The sequence below is a fragment of the Manis pentadactyla genome, chromosome 7, assembly GCF_030020395.1.
Source record: "Manis pentadactyla isolate mManPen7 chromosome 7, mManPen7.hap1, whole genome shotgun sequence".
Taxonomy (NCBI): Eukaryota; Metazoa; Chordata; class Mammalia; order Pholidota; family Manidae; genus Manis; species Manis pentadactyla.
This window is the reverse complement of record NC_080025.1, coordinates 58,167,407-58,193,024: the sequence shown is the minus strand read 5'-3', so window position 1 is coordinate 58,193,024 and position 25,618 is coordinate 58,167,407. Positions and strand designations below refer to the sequence as shown.

General features: G+C 37.4%; 1 protein-coding gene across 4 annotated transcripts in view; it reads right to left on the bottom strand.

Moving 5' to 3' along the window:
• Positions 1-25,618, bottom strand: part of PUS7 (pseudouridine synthase 7) — a 75,952-nt gene that overhangs the window by 5,581 nt on the left and 44,753 nt on the right. For all 4 annotated transcript variants that reach the window (XM_057504415.1, XM_036892381.2, XM_057504416.1 and 1 more), the window contains 5 exons: positions 15,218-15,346; positions 14,438-14,563; positions 3,253-3,314; positions 2,211-2,371; positions 1,115-1,241 (listed from right to left, as the gene is read on the bottom strand). In XM_057504415.1, the coding sequence (XP_057360398.1) occupies positions 1,115-1,241; positions 2,211-2,371; positions 3,253-3,314; positions 14,438-14,563; positions 15,218-15,346 (605 nt within the window). The remainder of the gene's footprint in view (positions 1-1,114; positions 1,242-2,210; positions 2,372-3,252; positions 3,315-14,437; positions 14,564-15,217; positions 15,347-25,618) is intronic.

The following is a 25,618-nucleotide window of genomic DNA, read 5'->3' as shown; positions in this document are numbered from 1 at the left end:
GACAAAGCTTACAGAAACCAAGTCAGAATATATACCTTTCTGTATTTTCCACTTTACCCAAGGAATAAAAACCATGGATTTAGAAAAAGTATTAAGTTAGAAAACATTTATTTGTCAGGTGCACCCTCATTTTTGGGGAATGCTTGCTTTTAAAAATCAGTTCCTTATTAAACACTAAGAAATATTATTTGTAAAGCTGTCATGAATGAAGGCATTTTACTAAAAGAATAAATAGTAAAATAAAAATAAAACATTTTTTAAAAACTGCCTGTAATTTACAGGACTTAATGTCGTAGCACATGGGGCATTAAAATACTGGATGTGATCAATACTGGATGATGAAAAAATATTATATCAGGAAAAAAAAATTTTCAGAACAAATTCAAAACCTTATTATTGTGCCCACCTGCAGATAAGCAGGCTGTCTTCAGAGAGCAGAAGGCAGCCAGATAGGCCAGAACATAGGCTTTGGAAGACAGACTTGAATCTGAATCCCAGCCTTTTCTTCTTAACCAGCTGTAGACCCCTGATCAAGTGACTACACCTCATCTATGGAAGGGAGAGAATCTGTCACAGCAATACTGGGAGCGTTAAGCTAGAAGACGCTGGTGTAAAGGGCTTAGCCCAAGGCCTGCCACATACTCAGGGCTCCACAGCAGATGAGACTATTTGCATGTTTTATGAACATTTTGGGCATGGAGTGTGTACTAAATGTCTATTAGATCCTGGCCCACATGTAACGTGGGCTCCAATCCAGTGGTCACTTGAAGAAACTGACAACAGCCAAGAAGCTGAAGTATATCCAAAAGGGTCGAGAAGTATTTACCAGACCCAGGTTAAAGTTTGTAAAGGGATTTTAGGCAATATTAAGTCCAAATCTTATTCTAGGCGGGAAAAATAGAGGCCCACAAAGAGTCAGGCACACTCAAATCAGCTATTTTTCATTAAATATATAGATCCAAACTTGTCAGTCTGAGCTTACAATGTTCCTCCATTTCAAACTTACAAGACATCTCTCTCTTAACTGGTAGCCTGGCTGGATTTTAAGCAGTAGTGTCACATAACTAAACCAATAACTAGCTTGGATGAATAATGATGGTGCCTGCCTTTTTACCTCCTTTGAGAACCAGGTCTCCGGCAACAGGTTTCAATCCATACTCTTCTATTCTCTTGCTTACCATGTTGTTCCACACATAGCTTTGATAGCTATGAATATACATTAAGCGATTATTTCTTGGTATCTGAAGGGAAAGCAAATAACAGGCAAGGAAAGAATACATATTCTGAATATTCAAAGTACTGTACTTTCCAAGACATTCACTTGTTTAGTGGCAACCCTAGTATAAGAAACTCACACCTTGAATCTTGTTTTTCTATTAGCCTACAGAAATAATGACTGACAGGCAGCACTAATTTTAGAGATGGAGCCCCAGATTAAGGGGTGTCCACAATCAGCAACAGCTGGAGCAGCTCCTGTTTTATATCCACAGTGTATATACTCATGCAAATACAGCAAATGCTAATAATTCATACCCCAAATCAAAGACGTATACTTCAAATTCAAGGAATTTTATTTTTAAATTCTAGGGAGGGAGAATCTCGAAATTCTAGGGAAGGAGAAACCTAAATGATATACTGACAACTGATTTCATGCAGGAAGAATTCTGCTTTCTTGTACATCTGGGGAAGAGTAAACAAGACTGTAAAAGCTAAACTTTAGTCTCTTCTGGATTATAGATATCCCAGTACTAATACAAGCTATCCTTGCCAAGGTGGTACCCCATCTTGAGCCCCCATGAAGAAACTAAACTAAAAAGTGGCCATTCAGACCACTTAGGATGCAACCTTCTATTGAGGAAGGTTACACTTCTGATGCTGGAGAATGATCAAGAAATGAACTCTATGATGGCCTCTGAATTTCTCAAATATCAAGATAATTAATTTAAATTTCCTTGTAGATAACATTCTGCACATTAATGCTTTTCTCATGCCCTCAGTGTTAATTGTTGCTAACAATGCCCACACCCACCATTCTCCCCCACCACCAAGGACTGAGCAAGGAACACTCAGGTGATACACTTCTCAGAGGTCTCAAAATGACCTTTGTTTACCTTCTGCTCTTTCAAAATTTAGTAAAATATTAAGAGATACAATTTAAAAAGCATTAAACCACCTAGAGTCATTTGCCTGACTTCACAAACCACACTCACTATGCCAAATGCAGAGACTATATTCTTCATTCCATATTTTGAAAGTCCTCGAAGCAGCTGCCCTTCCACACACCTTCTGACAGGTAGTTTTCTGAGGGCAGCAGCTGGGTCCTTGGTCTTGGCCCATTCTTCCCTGCATTTAACCAAGTACCCCTTTTCAGCTGCAGGGGAAAAATCTATGATTAAACAATTTATCCAACAGACAGATTTCCTTAACACGTTTCATAGAGAACACAAAATTACAAAATGCTACCTATAATAGAGGTCCTCTGTAAAGCTTCTGCTCACCTGAGAATAACCAACCATCAGCAAGTGTAAAAATGGGCAATGTAGAAAATTTACAGAACTACGAGGCTTTGTCAACATGCTTCAAACCACCCAGGATTTTAAAGCTCATTACTGTTCATCATCACAGCCGATACAACAAAAGAAAAACCTTGGTAGTGCCCTCTTCCTTCTATTTTCCCACCGCATTGTCAAATCTAATGGGTTACTTTCCTTAAAACTAGACAATTTTTATCTTTTTTAAATTTGTAGGTGAATAAATACCCAAAGTGCACATAAGTGTTTTGGTAATGTGTACAGTAGTACCTAAATCCTTTTCATAACTTAGGACTTCGGAGATACTTCTGGGAAGTTTTTAATAAACTCTTCACACTAAAACTCTTCAACACGTTTTTGCCAGCCTTTATATTCTATTATTACATGCTTTAACAAATTAACCACAAGTGAATTTGTTCAGGGGTTTAGTAGTGCATGGAGAAAAGGAAATGAATGTATTCATTTATGAATTAGATGAGCTAAAGAGCTGAAAACAGGATATAAGTGATTAATCTCAAACATGTACATGAAAGTTGTGAAAAAATACAAAACTATACTTATTTTACCACAAATATAATTTTTAAAAATTCTGAAATCACTAGCCCAATTCCCTACCACCCAGAATTTCATTCACATACCTTTCATATACTTTTATTCAAAGGACTTCCATGAATATCTAACCATGTATTCTATTTTTTTCTTAACATTAATTTATTCTCACCTCCAGAACGGGGTTTCAATATTAAATCCATGACTTCAGTCCAGGAATTTTGTAGTATAGCTCTAAAAATCAAACAGCAATTATTTTACTTAATTTTGCATTAAGATGAATTTTATATGCTCAAATCTGTGGAGTCAATAAATCATATTAATGATTTTATTAAAAGTAAGCTTAAAACTAATATGATATAGATTTCAAATTAAATGCCAAATTAAATGCCAAAGGAAAGGCAGGCATGAAATATGTCAATGGTTTGTAGTATAATGTTTTCTAAAAGACAAAAAAAAAAAGCCAAAGGAACTTAAAAAAGATAAAAAGTTAATGTTTACTCATAATATTTAATATCATTTCAGTTTTAGAATGGTATAATAGTATAAATGCTACCTAGTTATGCTTTGAGTTGTTATACATGGTACTACATGAATAAATCGAACTAAAATCTTTATGTACCAAAACTTATTTTGAAATTCTCAAACATTTTCTCCCCAATGTTAAATTATCTTCTTGCCTAGGCAAATGAATAAATTTATCCTTCTCTATTATTCTTGCAAAAATGGAAATACATTTTTGCTGATTTTAAGTTACATATTACTGTAAAAACAGTACATGAGGTTCTCTCTGAGAAATTAATGATTTATATTTTTCAAGATTTTTTTGATGCATCTATATGTGTATGCAATTTTTCCTTTAATTTTTATTATATTATCTTTTGCCATGAGAACCTGTATTTTGCTTTGGTATCTGAAAATATTTTCCAGTTGGGATTTCTGGTCTTGGATTCATGCTTAGAAAGGCCTACACTACCATAAGAATACAGATATCCCTCCTATTAATTTTTGTTTTTCTAGTTAACTATGGCTCTTATTTTTCACTTTAAAGTTGATCTATATGGGATATATGTATTTTTAATTTTGGTATCATTAATCTACAATTACATGAAGAACACTATGTTTACCAAGCTCCCCCCCTCACCAAGTCCCTCCCCCACAACCCACTACAGTCACTGTCCATCAGCGTACCAATATGCTGCATAATCACCACCTATCTTTTCTGTGTTGCACAGTCCACCCCTTACCACCCCCAACACTATATATGCTCATTGTAATGCCCCCTTTCTTTTTCCCCACCCTTATCCCCCACTTCCCACCCATCCTGCCCAGTTCCTTTACCTTTGGTAACTGTTAGTCCATTCATGGGTTCAGTGATTCTGCTGCTGTTTTGTTCCTTCAGTTTTTCTTTGTTCTTATACTCCACATATGAGTGAAATCATTTGGTACTGGTTTTTCTCCACCTGGCTTATTTCACTGAGCATAATACCCTCTAGCTCCATCCATGTTGTCGCAAATGGTAGGATGTTTCTTTTTATGGCTAAATAATATTCCATTGCGTAAACCACAACTTCTTTATCCATTCATCTACTGATGGACATTTAGGTGGTTTCCATTTCTTCACTATTGTAAATAGTGCTGCAATAAACATAGGGGTGCATCTGTCTTTTTCAAACTGGGCTGCTACATTATTATGGTAAATTCCTAGAAGTGGAATTCCTGGGTCAAATGGTATTTCTATTTTGAGCTTTTTGAGGAGCCTCCCCATACTGCTTTCCACAATGGTTGAACTAATTTACATTCCCACCAGCACTGTAGGAAGGTTCCCCTTTCTCCACAACCTCGCCAACATTTGTTGTTGTTTGTCTTTTGGATGGTATCCATCCTTACTGGTGTGAGGTGATATCTCATTGTGGTTTTAATTTGCATTTTTCTGATGACTAGCGATGTGGAGTATCTTTTCATGCGTCTGTTGGCCATCTGAATTTCTTCTTTAGAGAACTGTCTATTCAACTCCTATGCCCATTTTTTAATTGGATTATTTGCTTTTTGTTTGTTGAGGTGTGTGAGCTCTTTATATATTTTGGATGTCAACCCTTTATCATATCTGTGATTTATGAATATATTCTCCCATACTGTAGGATACCTTTTTGTTCTATTGATGGTGTCATTTGCTGTACAGAAGCTTTTCAGCTTGATATAGTCTCACTTGTTCATTTTTGCTTTTCTTTCCCTTGCCCAGGGAGATATGTTCAGGAAGAGGTCACTCATGCTTATGTCTAAGAGATTTTTGCCTATGTTTTCTTCTTGGAGTTTTATGGTTTCATGACTTACATTCAGGTCTTTGATCCATTTTGAATTTACTTTTGTGTATGGGGTTAGACAGTGAACCAGTTTCATTCTCTTACATGTAGCTGTCCAGTTTTGCCAGCACCATCTGTTGAGGAGACTGCCATTTCCCCATTGTATGTCCATGGCTCCTTCATCGTATATTAATTGACCATATATGTTTGGGTTAATGTTTGGAGCCTCTATTCTGTTCCACTGGTCTGTGGCTCTATTCTTGTGCCAGTACCAAATTGTCCTGATTACTGTGGCTTTGTAGTAGAGCTTGAAGTTGGGGAGCGAGATCCCCCCCACTTTATTCGTCCTTCTCAGGATTGCTTTGGCTATTTGGGGTCTTTGGTGTTTCCATATGAATTTTTGAACTATTTGTTCCAGTTCATTGAAGAATGCTGTTGGTAATTTGATAGGGATTGCGTCGAATCTGTATATTGTTTTGGGGAGGATGGCCATTTTGACAATATTAATTCTTCCTAGCTAGGAGCATGGGATGAGTTTCCATTTGTTACTGACCTCTTTAATTTCTCTTAAGAGTGTCTTATTGTTTTCATGGTATAGGTCTTTCACTTCCTTGGTTAGATTTATTCCTAGGTATTTTATTCTTTTTGATGCAATTGTGAATGGAATTGTTTTCCTGATTTCTCTTTCTATTACTTCATTGTTAGTGTATAGGAAAGCCACAGATTTCTGTGTGTTAATTTTGTATCCTGCAACTTTGCTGAATTCAGATATCAGTTCTAGTAGTTCTGGAGTGGAGTCTTTAGGGTTTTTTATGTACAATACCCTGTCATCTGCAAATAGTGACAGTTTAACTTCTTCTTTACCAATCTGGATTCCTTGTATTTCTTTGTTTTGTCTAATTGCCGTGGCTAGGACCTCCAGTACTATGTTGAATAGCAGTGGGGAGAGTGGGCATCCTTGTCTTGTTCCCGATCTCACAGGAAAAGCTTTCAGCCTCTCGGTGTTCAGTATGATGTTAGCTGTGGGTTTATCATATATGGCCTTTATTATGTTGAGGTACTTTCCCTCTATACCAATTTTGTTGAGAGTTTTTATCATGAATGGACGTTGAATTTTGTCAAATGCTTTTTCAGCATCTATGGAGATGATCATGTGGTTTTTGTCCTTCTTTTTGCTGTTGTGGTGGATGCTGTTGATGGATTTTCGAATGTTGTACCATCCTTGCATCCCTGGGATGAATCCCACTTGGTCATGGTGTATGATCCTTTTGATGTATTTTTGAATTCGGTTTACTAATATTTTGTTGAGTATTTTTGCATTTATGGTCTGTTGTTTTCTTTTTTGGTGGGGTCTTTGCCTGGTTTTGGTATTAAGGGTGATGTTGGCTTCATATAATGAGTTTGGGAGTATTCCCTCCTCTTGTATTTTTTGGAAAACTTTAAGAATGGGTATTATGCCTTCTCTGTATGTCTGATAAAATTGCGAGGTAAATCCATCTGGCCCGGGGGTTTGGTTCTTGGGTAGTTTTTGATTACCACTTCAATTTCGTAGCTGGTAATTGGTCTGTTTAGATTTTTTGTTTCTTTCTGGGTCAGCCTTGGAAGGTTGTATTTTTCTAGGAAGTTGTCCATTTTCCCTAGGTTTTCCAGCTTGTTAGCATATAGGTTTTCATAGTATTCTCTAATAATTTTTTGTATTTCTGAGAGGTCCATCTTGGTTTTTCCTTTTTTGTTTCTGATTCTGTGAATGTGTGTTGATTCTCTTTTTCTCTGAATAAGTCTGGCTAGAGGCTTATCTATTTTATTTTCTCGAAGAATCAGCTCTTGGTTTCATTGATTTTTTTCTATTGTTTTATTCTTCTCAATTTTATTTATTTCTTCCCTCATTTTTATTATGTCCCTCCTTCTGCTGACCTTAGGCCTCATTTGTTCTTCTTTTTCCATTTCAATAATTGTGACGTTAGACTATTAATTTGGGATTGTTTTTCCTTCTTTAAATATGCCTGGATTGCTATATACTTTCCTCTTAAGAGTGCTTTTGCTGCATCCCACAGAAGTTGGGGCTTTGTGTTGTTGTTACTTGTTTCCATATATTGCTTGATCTCTATTTTAATTTGGTCATGGATTCATTGATTATTGGGGAGCATGTTGTTAAGCACCCATGTGTCTGTAAGCCTTTTTGCTTTCTTTGTACAATTTATTTCTAGTTTTATACCTTTGTGGTCTGAAAAGTTGGTTGGTAGGATTTCAGTCTTTTGGAATTTACTGAGGCTTTTTGTGGCCTAGTATGTGGTCTATTCTGGAGAATGTTCCATGTGCACTTGAAAAGAATGTATATCCTGTTGCTTTTGGATGTAGAGTTCTGTAGATGTCTATTAGGCCCATCTGTTCTAGTGTGTTGTTCAGTGCCTCTGTGTCCTTACTTATTTTCTGTCTGGTGGATCTGTCCTTTGGAGTGAGTGGTGTGTTGAAGTCTCCCAAAATGAATGCATTGCATTCTATTTCCTCCTTTGATTGTGTTAGTATTTGTTTCACATATGCTGGTGCTCCTGTATTGGGTGCATATATATTTATAATGGTTATATCCTCATGATGGACTGAGCCCTTTATCATTATGTAATGTCCTTCTTTATCTCATTATTTTCTTGGTTTTGAAGTCTATTTTGTCTGATACTAGTACTGCAGCACCTGCTTTTTTCTCCCTATTGTTTGCATGAAATATCTTTTCCATCCATTGACTTTTAGTCTGCATATGTCTTTGAGTTTGAGGTCAGTCTCTTGTAAGGAGCATATAGATGGATCTTGTTTTTTTATCCATTCTATTACTCTGTGTCTTTTGATGGGTGCATTCAGTCCATTTACATTTAGGGTGATTATTGAAAGATATGTACTTATTGCCACTGCAGGCTTTAGATTCATGGTTACCAAAGGTTCAAGGTTTGCTTCTTTACTATCTTACTGTCTAACTTAACTCGCTTATTGAGCTATTATAAACACAGTCCAATGATTCTTTATTTCTCTCCCTTCTTATTCCCCCTCCTCCTCCATTCTTCATATGTTGGGTGTTTGTTCTGTCCTCTTTTTAGGAGTGCTCTCATCTAGAGCAGTCCCTCTAAAATACCCTGTAGAAGTGGTTTGTGGGAGGCAAATTCCCTCAACTTTTGCTTGTCTGGGAATTGTTTAATACCTCCTTCATATCTGAATGATAATCGTGCTGAATACAGTATTCTTGGTTCAAGGGCTTCTGTTTCATTGCATTAAATATATCATGCCATTCTCTTCTGGCCTGTAAGGTTTCTGTTGTGAAGTCTGATGATAGTCTGATGGGTTTTCCTTTGTAGGTGACCTTTTTTCTCTCTCTGGCTGCCTTTATTACTCTGTCCTTGTCTTTGATCTTTGCCATTTTAATTATTATGTGTCTTGGTGTTGCCCTCCTTGGGTCCCTTGTCATGGGAGTTCTGCATGCTTCCGTGGACTGAGAGGCCATTTCTTCCCCCAGTTTGGGGAAGTTTTCAGCAATTATTTCTTCAAAGACATTTTCTATCCCTTTTTCATTCTCTTTTTCTTCTGGTACTCCTTTAATGTGAATATCGTTCCATTTCGATTGGTCACACAGTTCTCTTAATATTCTTTCATTCCTGGAGATCCTTTTATCTCTCTCTGCCTCAGTTTCTCTGCGTTCCTGTTCTCTGTCTTCTAGTCCATTAATGGTCTCTTGCATCTCATCCATTCTGCTTTGAATTCCTTCCAGAGATTGTTTTATTTCTGTATTCTCCCTCCTTAGCTCTTGCAAATTTCTCTGCAAGTCCATGGTTATGACTTTTACTTTGAATTCTTTTCCAGGAAGATTGGTTAAATCTATCTCCCCAGATTCCTTCTCAGGGGAGGATGTGAAGGATGTTTGGGTTAGTCTGGTCTGGATCAAATTTTTCTGCCTTTTCATGTCGATAGTTGCAGTGGTATGCTGTTGGCTCATTTGTCAGCTGGGAGAACCAAGATTCTTTCCACTTGCTCCTGGCCTTTCTTTCCTAGGACAATGGCAACCCCTAGCAGCTTGTGTTGGGCAGTTGCATGTAGACTGGGTCTCTGTTTCTTGCCTGGCCGCTCTGGAGGAAGCTCCCTTGCTGTGGGCATGGCCAGCCTCAGGCTGCTGCTCTGCTATGGCAAGGCCCCGGAGGGGAACGGGCAGGGGGCTGTTTATCGTCGTGAGGGGTCTCACAGCTGTACTGCTGCCTAGGAGGTTAGGGTGCCCGGAGTTCCCTGGGACTCCCAGCTGCTAGGCTGTGTGCTCTGGGACGTTTCCTTCCAGCTGTGAGGCTCCTGTCCCTTTAAGACTTTCAAAAAGCACTCGCTTTTCTTTTCTCCCAGGAGCGCTGGCTGTGGGGAACTGCTCGCAGGTTTTATTGTCCTGTTTCCCTAGTGTCCCGCACTCCTCGCACTATGTGTCTGTGCTCCAGTGCAGAGGGCTAGGGCTGGGTGTTTAGCAGTCCTGGGCTCCCTCTCTCTCCCAGCTCTGACTCCTCTCCTCCCGCCGGGGAGCTGGGGTGAGGGGTGCTCGGGTCCTGCCGGGCTGCGGCTTGTATCTTACCCCTTTTGCGAGGTTACTGTTACTTGGTAACTGTTGATGAGATCATACGGGGTTTTTATCTACTGACGCAATGAATTACATTAACAGATTTCATATTGGTGGTCACCCTGCAGTCTGCAACAAGCCACTCTTTACCAGTCTTTAAAATCCTCCTGTTGACAGAGTACTTAGCTGGCTAGGTCCTCAGCCTCAGTAGAGGATGTGATTAATCAGGACAAGGCACTGGTCTGTCAAATACCACAGAAAAGACGGATAGGCCCCAAATCCTTTATCTGGCTGGCTATCTGATTTTGTAAATAGTTTTATTGGAAGACAGATGCACTGGTTTCTTTACATATTGTGTGGGGCTGCTCTGGTGCTAACAGCAGAGCTGAGTAGCTGCTGCAGACACTCTCTGGCCCACCAAGCCCCAAATATTGACTATCTGGTCCCTTACAGAAAAGTTTGCAAACACCTGGTGCAATATATTAAAAAGTTTCTTAATTACAGGACTTCTCAACACCTTTAAGATGCTACCACACACACAAAGGCTCAGTACACACTGCCATTTAAAAGATATATCAGGTTTACAACAGGCCATCCCAACTGCCCACTACCATTAAGATGTTTTCTACTTTCCTTACATTATCTTTCCTTCTTCTACCTTTTAAAAAATTGTGTAAAGCATCCATAACAATAAATTAATCATTTTGCTATTTTAAAGTGTGCAGTTTGTGGCATTAAAAAGTTACATTGTTATATAACCATCAGAACAATCTGCCTCCAGAACTTTTTAATCTTCTGCAATGGAAACTCTCCACATTAAACACTATCTCCCCACTTTCCCCCTCCCCCCAGCTCTTGGAAACCACTATGCCACTCTATGAATCTGACTACTGTAGGCACCTCATACAAGAGAAATTATACAATATTCATCTTTTGTTAACTGGCTTATTTCATTTAGCATGAAAGTGTTCAAGGTTTACTCATGTTGTAGCATGTGTTAAAATTTCCTCCCTTTTTAAAGCTGAATGATACTGCATTATTATCTATGTACCACATTTTGTTTATCCATCTTTTATTGGAAACTTGATTGCTTTCACCTTTCGGCTACTGTGACTAATGCTCTTATAAACATCATGTATAAGTATCTGTTGGGTGTTTGTTTTCACTTCTATTGAGTATATACCCAGAAATGTAATTACTGGATCACATGGTAATTTTATGTTTAATTTTTTGAGGAATCACTGTATCATTTTCCACAATGGCTGTACCATTTTATATTCCCACCAGGAACATACAAGGGTTCTAATTTCTCACATCCTCACCAACACTTGTTATTTTTTGTTTTTTGGATAATAGCTATCTTAATGGGTATAAAGTAGCATATCACTATGGTTTTAATTTGGTTTTCCCTACTGATTAGTGATGTTGAGCATCTTTTCATGCACAATAACTTGTTAGCCATTTGTATATCATCTTTGGAGAATGGTGTACTCAAGTTCTTTGCCCATTTTTAAAGTAGGTCATTTTTTGTTGTTAGGTTGTAGGAGTTCTTTATGAATTTTGGATATCAATCTGTTATCAGATATTGACTTGCAAATAGTGCCTCTCATTCTGTGGATTGCATTTTCATTCTTTTGCTAGTGTCCTTCACACTAAAATATTTTTTATTTTGATGAACGTACCTATTTTTTCTTTTGTTGCCTATGCTTTTGGTGTTACATCTAAGAAATCACTGAAAATCAAATCTTTGGCGATTTCATTAGAAGTTTTCTTACTATGTTTTCTTTTAATTTTATAGTTGTAGCTCTTACATTTACATCTTTGATTCACTGAGTTAATTTCTGTATATGTTGTAAGGTAAGGGTCCAAGTTCATTTTTTTTGCATGTGTATATCCAGTTTCCCCAGCACAATTTTTTGATTGTCCTTTCCCCATTGAATGGTCATCACCCTTGTCAAAAATCATTTTACCATATATACAAGGATTTCTTCCAGTTTGTTTTTTAAAAAACAGCTCTACTGAGGTATATATTCACATACTATATATTTCACCCATTTAAAGTGCACAATTCAAAAATTTAGTACACTCACAGAATTGTGTAAAACCACACTACCAGTTTTAGAACATTTTTATCTCTCTGAAAAGAAACCCTATACCCATCAGCAGTAGCTCTCATTACCCCTACCCCAGACTAGGCAACCACCAGTAATCTTTGTCTCTATAGATTTGTCAAATCTGGACACTTAATATAAATGAAATCATATGCTATGCAGTCTTTTATGGTTGGCTTCTTTCATATAAACTTAGTATAATGTTTTCGAGGTTTATCCATATTATACATGTATCAACAGTACTTCTTTTACTGTTGAATAATATGCCATTGTTTGGATATACCACATTTCAACACATGGATATCAGGGGTGTGTCCAATTTTTGGCTGCTATGAACACTGGTGAAAATTTTTGTATGGACATATGTTTTTAACTCTCTTGAGTATATACTTTGGAATGCAATAGCTAGGTCATATGGTAACTCTATATTTATATTTAATCTTTTATGGAACAGTCCAACTCTTTTCCAAAATATCTGTACCACTTCACAATCCCACCAGCAGTGCATGAAGGTTCCAATTTCTCCACATCCTCACCAACGCTTGTTACTGTCTTTTTTTTCAATTTTAGTCATCATAATGGGTATGAAGTGGTTGGTATCATTTTCCCTAACGACTAATGGTTCCCTAATGATTTCAAGCATCTTTTTGCACACTTATTGGCCATCAGTCTATGTTCTTTGGAGAAATGTCTATTCAGATCCTTTGCCTGTTTTTTAGATTAGGCTATTTGTCTTTTTGTTTTTAAGTTGTAACAGTTCTTTAAATATTTTAGATACAAGTCATTCTTCCATCTTTAAATTACAAATTGAGGGTTTCTTTTTCTCCTTAGTAGGTCCTATGGTGGTAATAGCAGGCTGCTTTGTAGCTAGGAAATATACTCCTTTGGTGGGGGTTGTTGGTTTGGAATTCTGAATGGACTGTATATTGACTATATACTCAGCACATACTATGGAGTTTTTCTTCCTGGATAAAATCTGATCTCGTTTTCATTAGTAATTTACATTATCTTGGGAGCATAAAATTTATAGTTTGATGACTGTTCATCTGCCAAATTAATTACAAACTCAAAGGCTGATAGAGGCTTCTGTTACATTTTCTGTCCCATAATACAATTAACATCTTCACTATCTTTATGCAGTGCCCCTTGACAATTAGCAAGATTGAAAACATTATCTTTTATTATCTAATAACAGTGATTATTAGTTTCTATCCTTTTTTTCTTGGCAACTATTTTTTCTCTAATTTGCTTTAATTTTAAAATGTTACTTTACACTTACTTAGCTACCTACTATATTCAAGGCACAGAAATAGGTGCTGCATAAACATCATCTCACTTCATTTTCACTACCCTGTGAGGCTGGTATTATCATCTCCATTTTACAGATGAGTAATCTGAGGCTTAGAACTTAAGTCTGACTCTGCTGTCTGAAGCTTTTAACCTTCACAATGGCACAGCCTTAAAGGAGTAAATACTACATGATGGATTTTTTATCATTTTGTACTTTTAAAAAACACATGAACAAATGTAACATCATGTAGTCAGCTACTGAAACCATGGACTGGAAGTTAAGGAAACTCCTCTGTTCCCAGGACTACAGCTGACCAGCTTGTGACCTCCGGTAGACCTCCCTAAGCTTAAATATATCTTTGCTAAAATGCAGGGAAAAACCATGAACTAAATAATCTCTCTAATCACATTCAATTCATAATGTTCACAGTCTAACTCCCACGTGAATAATGATTGTATGTGACACAGTCTCTGCTTGACACCAGGACAGCATAAGTAGATGAAACCAAGTATTTACTTATGGGATTCCCACTCAAGCTTACCCTAGAGGGATTTCCTACTACTAAAAGTCAATCAGAGAGTCCTGAAAATAAAATTTACTTTGCTGATTACATCTTAGACCACTTTCTTTAAAGGGTGGAGGAAGAGCAGGTCCAAGTTTAATAAACTGAGAAGCACTGGTTAGATCTTAAACTGCATCATCTCCCTCAGGGTCTCTAGGTCTGAGTTATTCAACTGCTTACTGCTGGCACTCACTCAGCCAAGACTTACCTGTAAAAAAAAGAAGAGAGAGAATCCTTGGATAGGCTATCAGATGGGAGAAAAATATACTTTTCAGGTTGTATCCTTTTGACCACTGATTTTTTCTTTTTAAACTTGTGCATGTATTATCTTAAAACAGAACAGAGTTTCTGAAGGAGGCTGTGGATCAGCTGGTCATCCAAAAGGATGAGACACACTGATTCATCTGGCTCACACAGGAGGAAATCTAGAAACAATCAAAAACCACACCAACAAAAAACCATGCTTTTTAAAATGAGGGCACTCTTTTAGACAAATGTTAAGATATTAAATACAAACCTTCCAACTTGATATGTGGGGACAGCTGTAGTTCCAAATCTTTGCATTCCGTAGTAGTTAATAAATCCAATCTCCTTGAGAGAATTCATGGCTTGCTGCACTTGGTCATCAGTTCCTGTTATATTTCTGTAGGGGCCCAAGTTATCCAGAGGAAATGATTTAGTCGGTCAGGGATGCAGATCATGAATGCAACGCACAACACAGCCTGGCTCCCAGACCTTGCCCTTGTCCACTGAAGCTTTTTCTCTACCTCTTAGGCCTTTGTCTTTTTTTAAAAACCATGGTAAATAGAAATAACATTAAATTTGCCACTGTAGCCATTTTTAGGTATGCAATATGGTGGTGTTAAGTATATTCACAATGTTGTGCAACCTTCATCAGGACTTAAACTTTCATCTTCCCAAACTGAAACTCTGCACCCAATAATAACTCTCCATCCTCCCCCTCCCCAGCCCAGGTAACCCCCATTCTGCTTTCTGTGTCTATGAACTTACTTATTCTAGGTACTACTAAGAAGTGGAATCACAAGCTGTCTTTTAACACAGTATTTGAAGGAGATTGCTGTTTTCCAAAGGTGGCGCTGGGTTTTTGGAGGCCTGGGTATGTTGGCACAAACACTACAGCAGTATTTGCTCTCCCAGTCCAGGCCCTGCTCTGCCTTCCCTTGCTACCTCCCTGTTGGTACCAGCTCATCTGGATTAACAACTGCTCTGAACCGACAAGAGGTAACCCAGCAAGCCCCTTCTGGTCCGCGCTCCTCCCTGCCCTGCCGTTCTTTACCTGAGAACAACAGTAAAGTGATTGCCTTGCAGCTCTCCCAACTTCAGAGGGTTTTTCTGATAGCTGAAATTCCCTAGCTTAAAGTTCATCAAGCACTTGTTCAAGTGGGCAAGCCTTTGTGCAGTTATTCTAAAAAAAACACACAAAATAAAAAAGGAGCAGAAAGAGCACAGTAACAAATTGCCAACTGAAAAGGTCCAGGACACCTTATTACAGAAAACGGCAGCTGCAACAGGACTGTGCCAAGCTGTGATGACAGGAAAAGAGAAGCAGCGGGTAGGGTGGGCGAACTTCTTATTTCCCTCTATTGTTTCTCCTGCACAATGACACCTGTTCCTATTGGATAGGTGTGACCTGGGCTATTATTTATATTCTTGAGGCCTCCTGTTATCTACATACTGACAAGTAATATAACAATAGTATTTGGAAGTTTCTACTTTTGTGAGGAGGGAGAAAGGAAGTGATAGCAGAGAACAATTACATATGATTATAAAGATTGTTATTAAGCATTTAAAAAAGAGTCATACTTTCATATGTCAGAAAAATACTGTCATGTCACATCAGAAACTTGGAAAAATACAGAGAAGTACAGAGATAAGGAAACAATTCAGTTTCATTTTCTGAAAAAACCCTATTAACAACTAACTCTTAATTTCTTCCCATTCCTTTTTTCTCTTTTTTTAAAGAATCACTAATATACAATCTTATTATGAAGGCTGCACATGAACAATATTGTGGTTTCAACATTCACCCATATTACCAAGTCCTCCCCCCACACTGCATTGCAATCACTGTTCATCAGTGTAGTAAGATGCTATAGTCATTACTTGTCTTCTCCACACTATACTGCCTTTCCCGTGACCTACCTATACTATGTGTGCTAATCATAATGCCCCTTAATTCCTTCTCCCTGCCTCCCCATGCACCCCTTCCAATCTCTTCCCTTTGGTAACCGCTAGTCCCTCCTTGGGAGTCTGTGAGTCTGCTGCTGTTTCATTTCTTCAATTTTGTTTTGTTGTTATACTCCACAAATGAGTGAAATCATTTGGCACTTGTCTTTCTCTGCCTGGCTTATTTCACTGAGCATAATACCCTCTAGCTCCATCCATGTTGTTGCAAATGGTAGGATTTGTTCTCTTCTTATGGCTGAAAAATATTCCATTGTGTATATCTACCACATCTTATTTATCCATTCATCTACTGATGGACACTTAGGTTGCTTCCATGTCTTGGCTATTGTAAATAGTGCTGCAATAAACATAGGGGTGAATATGTCTTTTTGAATCAGGGATCTTGTTTTCTTTGGATGAATACCTAGGAGTGGAATTCCTGGGTTAAACAGTATTTCTATTTTGAGTTTTTTGAGTAACCTCTATACTCCTTTCCACAATGGTTGAACTAATTTACATTCCCACCAGCAGTATAGGAGGGTTCCCCTTTCTCCACATCCTCACCAGCATTTGTTGTTCTTCGCCTTTTGGACGTTGGCCATACTAACCAGTGTGAGGTGCTATCTCATTGTGGTTTTAATTTGCATTTCCCTGATGATTAGCGATGTGGAGCATCTTTTCACGTGCCTGTTGGCCATCTGAATTTCTTCTTCCTCTGCCCATTTTTTAGTCGGGTTATTTGTTTTTTGAGTGTTGAGGTGTGTGAGCTCTTTATATATATTTTGGATGCTAAACCCTTGTTGAATATGTCGTTTACGAATATATTCTCCCATTCTGTAGAATGCCTTTTTGTTCTGCATGATGGTGTCCTTTGCTGTACAGCTTTTTAGTTTGATGTAGTTGCACTTGTTCATGTTTTTGTTTTGTTTCCCTTGCCTGAGGAGATGTGTTCAGGACAAAGTTGCTCATGACATAGATTCAAGAGTTTTGCCTATGTTTTCTCCTGTGAGTTTTATGGTTTCATGACTTACACTCAGGTCTGTGATCCATTTAGAGTTTATTTTTGTGTGTGGAGTTAGACAATATTTCAGTCATTCTCTTGCATGTAGCTGTCCAGTTGTGCCAACACCAGTTCTTGAAAAGGCTGTTATTTCCCCATTGTATATGCATGGCTCCTTTATCATATATTAATTGACCATATATGCTTGGGTTTATTATCTGGACTCTATATTCTGTTTCATTGGTCTATGGGTCTGTTCTTGTGCCAGTACCAAATTGTCTTGATTACTGTGGTTTTGTAGTAGATCTTGAAGTCAGGCAGCGTAATCCCCCCAGCTTTATTCTTCCTTCTCAGGATTGCTTTGGCTATTCAGGGTCTTTTGTGGTTCCATATGAATTTTAGAACTATTTGTTCCAGTTCATTGAAGAATGCTGTTGGTATTTTGATAGGAATTGCATTGAATCTGTAGATTGCTTTAGGCAGGAGGGCCATTTTGACAATTTTAATTCTTCCTATCCATGAGCAAGGCATGGAATGGATTTCATTTATTGGTGTCTTCTTTAATTTCTCTCATGAGTATCTTGTAGTTTTCAGGGTATGGGTCTCACCTCCTTGATTAGGTTTATTCCTAGGTATTTTTGATAAAATTATAATTGGAATTTTCCTGATTTCTCTTTCTGCTAATTCATTGTTGGTATATAGGAATGCAACACATTTCTTTGTATTAATTTTGTATCCTGTAACTTTGCTGAATTTAGATTTTAGTTCTAGTAGTTTTTTGGTGGATTCTTTAGGGTTTTCTATGTACAGTATCATGTCATTCACAAACAGTGACAGTTAAACTTCTTCCTTACCAATCTGGATGCTTTTTCTTTCTTTGTGTTGTCTGACTGTCATGGCTAGGACCTCCAGTACTGTGTTGAATAAAAGTGGGGAGAGTGGGCATCCTTGTCTTGTTCCCAATCTTAGAGGAAAAGCTTTCAGTTTTTCACTGTTATGTATTGTTGGCTGTGGGTTTGTGGTATATGGCCTTTATTATATTGAGGTTCTTGCCCTCTATGTCCATTTTATTTATAGTTTTTGTCATGAATAGGTGTTGAATTTTGTCAAATGCTTTTTCAGCATCTAAAGAGATGATCATGTGATTTTTTTCCTTCTTTTTGTTGATATGGTATATGATGTTGATAGATTTTTGAATACTGTACCATCCTTACATCCCTGGAATAAATCCCACTTGGTCATGATGGATAATCTTTTTGATGTATTTTTAAATTTGTTTTGCTAATATTTTGAGGATTTTCATTTTTTTCTTAAAACGTTAAAGATACATATAAAGATACACTGTTAGAATCCTACCACAAATCTGTACCCTGCTACTATCATTTAAATGGTACTATACAATTTTCATGAAAAATCTAACTACTTTAATAAAAAAAGAAATACCATACTGAAAGGCCTTTGTTCTATCGTTTTGCCTCAACACCTCTCCTTACTAGCATCAACATTAACAGTTTGTGGTATATTCATCCAGAAGCACTTTCTGTATGTATTAGCATATGTGTACCTACTATCTCCTCCCTTTTTGGAATTTTCTGGTAAGCTTTTAATATATATGTTACATATACAAAAAAGTACACAAAGTATTAAGTGTTCTGCTTGATGAATTTTCACAAAGTGAACACAACCATGGAACTAGTATCCATACCCTTCCCTTTAAAAAACACATTTTGTTACATTATAAATTGTTTTGCATCTTGCCCTAGAGATTTGCCTTATCCATTCATCACTTCTGAAGGCACTTGGGAAGCTGTCTCATTCTTTGTACAGCTGCACAGGATAACTGCTGCCCTGCATGGATATCCAATCCTTCATGTGACTGGTCCCCTTTGATGGACATTTAAACTGCTTCCTATCTTTTGCCATTACCAACAATTCTATAGTCAATATACTTAGACATGCTTTGTTGAGCACCTATACAGGCCTTATGCACCTGGAAATGGAAGGTATGGATTTTAAATTTTAACTCCTACTGCCCTCCCAAGGGTTAGACCAATCTATGCTCACACCATAATCTAACTGCCTACTCCCTCTTCCCAGTCTCTCTCCACACAACATGTTATAAATGGTTTTGAGCTCTGCCAGTCTTATTTAAAAGTGATATTGTATTTCAGTTTGATTTGCATGCTGCTTATGAGTGAGGTTAAACATTTCTTCACATGTTGACAGTGAACTGCCTGTTTGTTACCTATTTTAACCTGTTCTGGATTGTTAATATTTTTCTCAGTTTTCATAGATTAAAAAAATCTACCTTACCACATAGTTTGCAAATGTTATTTCCCATTTTGTTGCATTTACTTTATACTTTACATTTTGGAAAATTCCCCTATTTTATGTTAAAAAGAAATCAGAACTGGATAAAGTTGGCAACACGAAAACAAACCTTCACCTAGCTTTGCCAGTTGTGAATATTTTCCAAATTTACCTTATTATCTCTTTATAGATATATGAAGACCCACACATCACACATTTTGCTGAACCACTTGAGAGTTAGTTGCAGACATCTAGACACTTTAACCCCTAAAGGGACTCCAATGTGTGTCTCCTATGAACAAGTAGTGTCCTGCCCAACCACAGCGATCACACTGAGGAAGCCTAACAAGAATTCAACACTCCTAATAAGCAGGCCACATGGAAACTCACCCTACTCCCAAAATCACTTAGTTGTTTTTTCTTTTTTTACAGCTCCTTAAACTAAGGATCTAATAAAAGGACCACATACTATTATTATGATGTCTACCTGTCTCCACGAAGCTCACGTGTGGATGTGCCTAGGCTTTTGTTTTACAGTGCTATCTGACTTTTTAGAAGAATCCAGGCCAGCTGTTTCCATACCATGCCTTCCCATGTGGATTTGTCTGGTGGTTTCCTCATTACTAGACTTGGGTAAACATTTTGGGAGGATTATATCACGTAGGGGATGCTGTGGCCCTTTTCAGTGTATTACAGTGAGGCAATGATTCAGTCTGTCCAACACTGAGGTTGATAAAATTAGTCACTGGGTTAGGTGGTGTTTGCTAGGTTTTTCAACTGTAAGGAGACTCTTTCTGCCTTCCCCTTTTGTGTTTATTTAGTAATCTGAGGGGAGATATTTTTTTAATTGTTTGACTATCCTGTCTCCCTCTCCCCCAGTCTCTCACCTACTTGTTTAGGTACCGGAGGGTAAATGCTGTCTGAAGCAAATAGTACTATGTGTATTCTAAGAGTGTTTTTCTGTATCTACCATTCTTCCTACATAAGTTCACATTTTTCTATAAATGAGGACTATATAGTAAAATTTTAGTCCCATTCATGAATCTTTTTTCTTTCACTAGCTCTGGGATTTAAATCATACTAGAGATGGTAGTAAAAAAAAATTTTTTTTAAGTATCCCAAGTGTAAGCAGAGTACTTTTATGGTTTGGGCTTATTTTTTTACAGTTTTAAAAAGGGTACTTTTGTTTCCTTTGGCTTATAGCAGTGATGTACTTTTTATCTCATCTCATTTAGAGCAGGGTCGACCTCCATGCATTCACTAATACACTAATCTCCACTACTGGTCTTTTGCCAGTTTACACTGGTTGTGGCAAAAAAAGAAAAGAACTCTGGGCACTGTCATTCCAGAGACTTTAAGACTGGAAATTTCTGTTTCTCTCTTCCCAGTCAACTTCTGATGTCAAAAATGGCTCATTTAGGAAGGAGTGGGAGTAGGCCATGCCGACTCGAGAAGGCTTCCTGCTCTCATGCTCTGCTCTAAGGGATGGGCTGGCCTTTTCCTGAGCAACAGGGAAGTTAAGAAAAGAAGAGAGGACGTGTTTTTCACACACAAATCAGCAACTGTGTCGGCTGCTGCTCAGTAGCTTTCACTCTGCATTTTAAATTAACAGCACCACACAGGTCTTTGGGCTTTTTGTCCTTTTTTAAATGTAGACTGTGGAGTACAAATACTGCACCAAGGACCTGGCTACAACAAATAAATATTTATATCATATACAGGCACATGTTATGATACTGTGGCTGCTATTTTTTTGACGGGCTTTGTTAAAATTTGGCAAAGCACTGCCACTTACCTACTCGGTGGACACATAAAAACATCATCATGTATTGTTTTAGACAATTGTTCTTTCATGTTTAAACTTTTTTGTCCACTGGAATTTTTTCAGAATAGGTAACTGAGGTAAGGAGACAATCTGATTTTTTTTCACATGGTTACTCAGTTATCTCAACAACATTCCTTGACTCAACCATTTTTTCTCTGGTTTTAATGGTACTCTGAACACATACTAAATTTGTGGATACACCTGGGTCTGTAATTACTCTATTCTACATACTTATGGGCCAAAATCAAATTGCTTTAACTGCTGTATTTCTACAGTATGTTTTAATATACACTGATGGTAATCTCCCCATATTAGTCACTTTTTCCAGAATTCTTATGGCCACTTATGCATCTTAACTTCCCCACATTAACATTATGATCAGCTTGAACAGCTAAAAAAAATTCTATTGGTATTTTCACTAGTATTAGCATAAATTTATATATTTATTCAGTAAGAAGACATCCAGACTTATCCAAGAACTGTTCACATCATTAATGTATTCAAATCTTTTGCATCTCTCAATAGCATTTCAAAGCTTTCTTCAGGGAGATCTTATACTTTATTAAAAACCTTTGTTTCTAGGTATGCTCTTTTTTTCCCCTTTTTCTGTGTAAAAGACTTCCTTATTATAATGTCTAAGTGGCTACTGTCTGCATATTGATTTTTATACATTAAACCTTCTTATCTTGTAAAACTTTCAGTCAACTCCTTGAGTAGAAACAATCATACCATTGACAAAAACTGTGATTTGGCTACCTCCTGTCTAATTTTTACACTTAATTTTGTTTGTTTGCATTATAGTATATCCAGAACACTGATCAAAGCTGTAATGTGGTCATCTCTATTTTGCTCCTGGCTCTAAATGTTTCTAGAATTTCACCATTAAACATGATACTGGCTTCTCATTTGAGATTTTCATATTTCATCATGTTAAAATATTTTTATATTTTTTTATGACAACATTCATTTCTTTCTACCTTAGTGAAGGGTTTTTTTTTTAATTAGACATAACCTAACACGGTAAAAAATAATCCATCAACTGGAATTTACTTATTTAGCCATTCATTTTATTTAAGATTCTCAAATTTGGGTCATTTGGGTTTATACTTTTTCATAATTATAAATAATGTTGCCTAGTACAACATTCTGTATAGAAAAGTTCCTTTAACTTTTTTTTTTTTTTTTTGGTATCATTAATCTACAATTACCTGAAGAACATTATGTTTACTACGCTCCCCCCTTCAACAAGACCCAGCACATACCCCTTCACGGTCACTGTCCATCAGGGTAGCAAGATGCTGTAAAATCACTACTTGTCTTCTCTGTGTTGCACAGCCCTCCCCATGCGCCCCCACACGCTATACATGCTAATCGTAATGCCCCCTTTCTTCCTCCCCCACCTTATCCCCCACTTCCCACCCATCCTGCCCAGTTCCTTTACCTTTGGTAACTGTTAGTCCATTCATGGGTTCAGTGATTCTGCTGCTGTTTTGTTCCTTCAGTTTTTCTTTGTTCTTATACTCCACAGATGAGTGAAATCATTTGGTAATTGTCTTTCTCCACCTGGCTTACTTCACTGAGCATAATACCCTCTAGCTCCATCCATGTTGTTGCAAATGGTAGAATCTGTTTTCTTCTTATGGCTGAATAATATTCCATTGGGTATATGCACAACATCTTCTTTATCCACTCATCTACTGATGGACATATAGGTTGCTTCCATTTCTTGGCTATTGTAAATAATGCTGTGATAAACATAGGGGTGCATCTGACTTTTTCAAACTGGGCTGCTCTATTCTTAGGGTAAATTCCTAGAAGTGGAATTCCTGCGTCAAATGGTATGTCTATTTTGAGCATTCTGAGGAACCTCCATACTGTGTTCCACAATGGTTAAACTAATTTACATAACCACCAGCAGTATAGGAGGGTTCCACTTTCTCCACAACCTCGCCAACATTTGTTGTTGATTGTCTTTTGGATGGTGGCGATCCTTACTGCTGTGAGGTGATATCTCATTGTGGTTTTAATTTGCATTTCTCTAATGAGAAGGGATGTGGAGCATCTTTTCATGTGTCTGTTGGCCATCTGAATTTCTTCTTTAGAGAACTGTCTCTTCAGCTCCTATGCCCATTTTTTAATTGGATTATTTGCTTTTTGTTTGTTGAGGTGCATGAGCTCTTTATATATTTTGGATGACAAGTCTTTGTTGGATCTGTCATTTATGAATATATTCTCCCATACTGTAGGATACCTCTTTGTTCTATTGATGGTGTCCTTTGCTGTACAGAAGCTTTTCAGCTTGATGTAGTCCCACTTGTTTATTTTTGCTTTTGTTTCCCTTGCCTGGGGAGATATGTTCATGAAGAAGTTGCTCATGTTTATGTCCAAGAGATTTTTGCCTGTGTTTTTTTCTGAGAGTTTTATGGTTTCATGACTTACATTCAGGTCTTTGATCCATTTCGAATTTACTTTTGTGTACGGGGTTAGACAGTGAACCAGTTTCATTCTCTTACATGTAGCTGTCCAGTTTTGCCAGCACCATCTGTTGAAGAGACTGTCATTTCCCCATTGTATGTCCATGGCTCCTTTATCGTATATTAATTGGCCATATATGTTTGGGTTAATGTTTGGAGTCTCTATTCTGTTCCACTGGTCTGTGGCTCTGTTCTTGTGCCAGTACCAAACTGTCTTGATTACTGTGGCTTTGTAGTTTAGCGTTAAGTCGGGGAAGCAAGATCCCTCCCCTTTATTCTTCCTTCTCAGGATTGCTTTGGCTATTTGGGGTCTTTGGTGGTTCCATATGAATTTTTGAACTATTTGTTCCAGTTCATTGAAGAATGCTGTTGCTAATTTGATAGGGATGCATCGAATCTGTATATTGCTTTGGGCAGGATGGCCATTTTGACGATATAAATTCTTCCTAGCCAGGAGCATGGGATGAGTTTCCATTTGTTACTGTCCTCTTTAATTTCTTTTAAGAGTGTCTTGTAGTTTTCAGGGTATAGGTCTTTTACTTCCTTAGTTAGGTTTATTCCTAGGTATTTTATTCTTTGTGATGCTATTGTGAATGGAATTGTTTTCCTGATTCCTCTGTTAGTTCATTGTTAGTGTATAGGAAAGCCACAGATTTCTGTGTGTTAATTTTGTATCCTGCAACTTTGCTGAATTCCGATATCAGTTCTAGTAGTTTTGGAGTGGAGTCTTTAGGGTTTTTTATGTACAGTATCATGTCATCTGCAAATAGTGACAGTTTAACTTCTTTTTTACCAATCTGGATTCCTTGTATTTCTTTGTTTTGTCTAATTGCCGTGGCTAGGACGTCTAGTACTATGTTTAATAGCAGTGGGGAGAGTGGGCATTCCTGTCTTGTTCCTGATCTCAGAGGAAAAGCTTTCAGCGTCTCGCTGTTCAGTATGATGTTGTCTGTGGGTTTATCATATATGATAAAATTACCATATTATGTTGACGTACTTGCCCTTTATGCCCATTTTGTTGAGAGTTTTTATCATAATGGATGTTGAGTCTTTTTGTTGATGTGGTGGATGCTGTTGATGGATTTTCGAATGTTGTACCATCCTTGCATCCCTGGGATGAATCCCACTTGGTCATGGTGTATGATCCTCTTGATGTATTTTTGAATTTGGTTTGCTAATATTTTGTTGAGTATTTTTGCATCTATGTTCATCAGGGATATTGGTCTGTAGTTTTCTTTCTTGGTGGGGTCTTTGCCTGGTTTTGGTATTAGGGTGATGTTGGCTTCATAGAATGAGTTTGGGAGTATTCCCTCCTCTTCTATTTTTTGGAAAACTTTAAGGAGAATGAGTATTATGTCTCCCTGTATGTCTGATAAAATTCCGAGGCAAATCCATCTGGCCCAGGGGTTTTGTTCTTTGGTAGTTTTTTGATTACCGCTTCAATTTCGTAGCTGGTAATTGGTCTGTTTACATTTTCTGTTTCTTCCTGGGTCAGTATTGGAAGGTTGTATTTTTCTAGGAAGTTGTCCATTTCTCCTAGGTTTTCCAGCTTGTTAGCATACAGGTTTTCATAGAAGTCTCTAATAATTCTTTGTATTTCTGTGGGGTCTGTCATTATTTTTCCTTTCTCATCTCTGATTCTGTTGATGAGTGTTGATTCTCTTTTTCTCTTAATAAGTCTGGCTAGAGGCTTATCTATTTTGTTTATTTTCTCGAAGAACCAGCTCTTGGTTTGATTTTTTCTATTGTTTTATTCTTCTCAATTTTATTTCTCTCTTCTCTCATCTTTATTATGTCCCTCCTTCTGCTGACCTTAGGCCTCATTTTTCTTCTTTTTCCAATTTCAATAACTGTGACATTACACTATTCATTTGGGATTGTTCTTCCTTCTTTAAATATGCC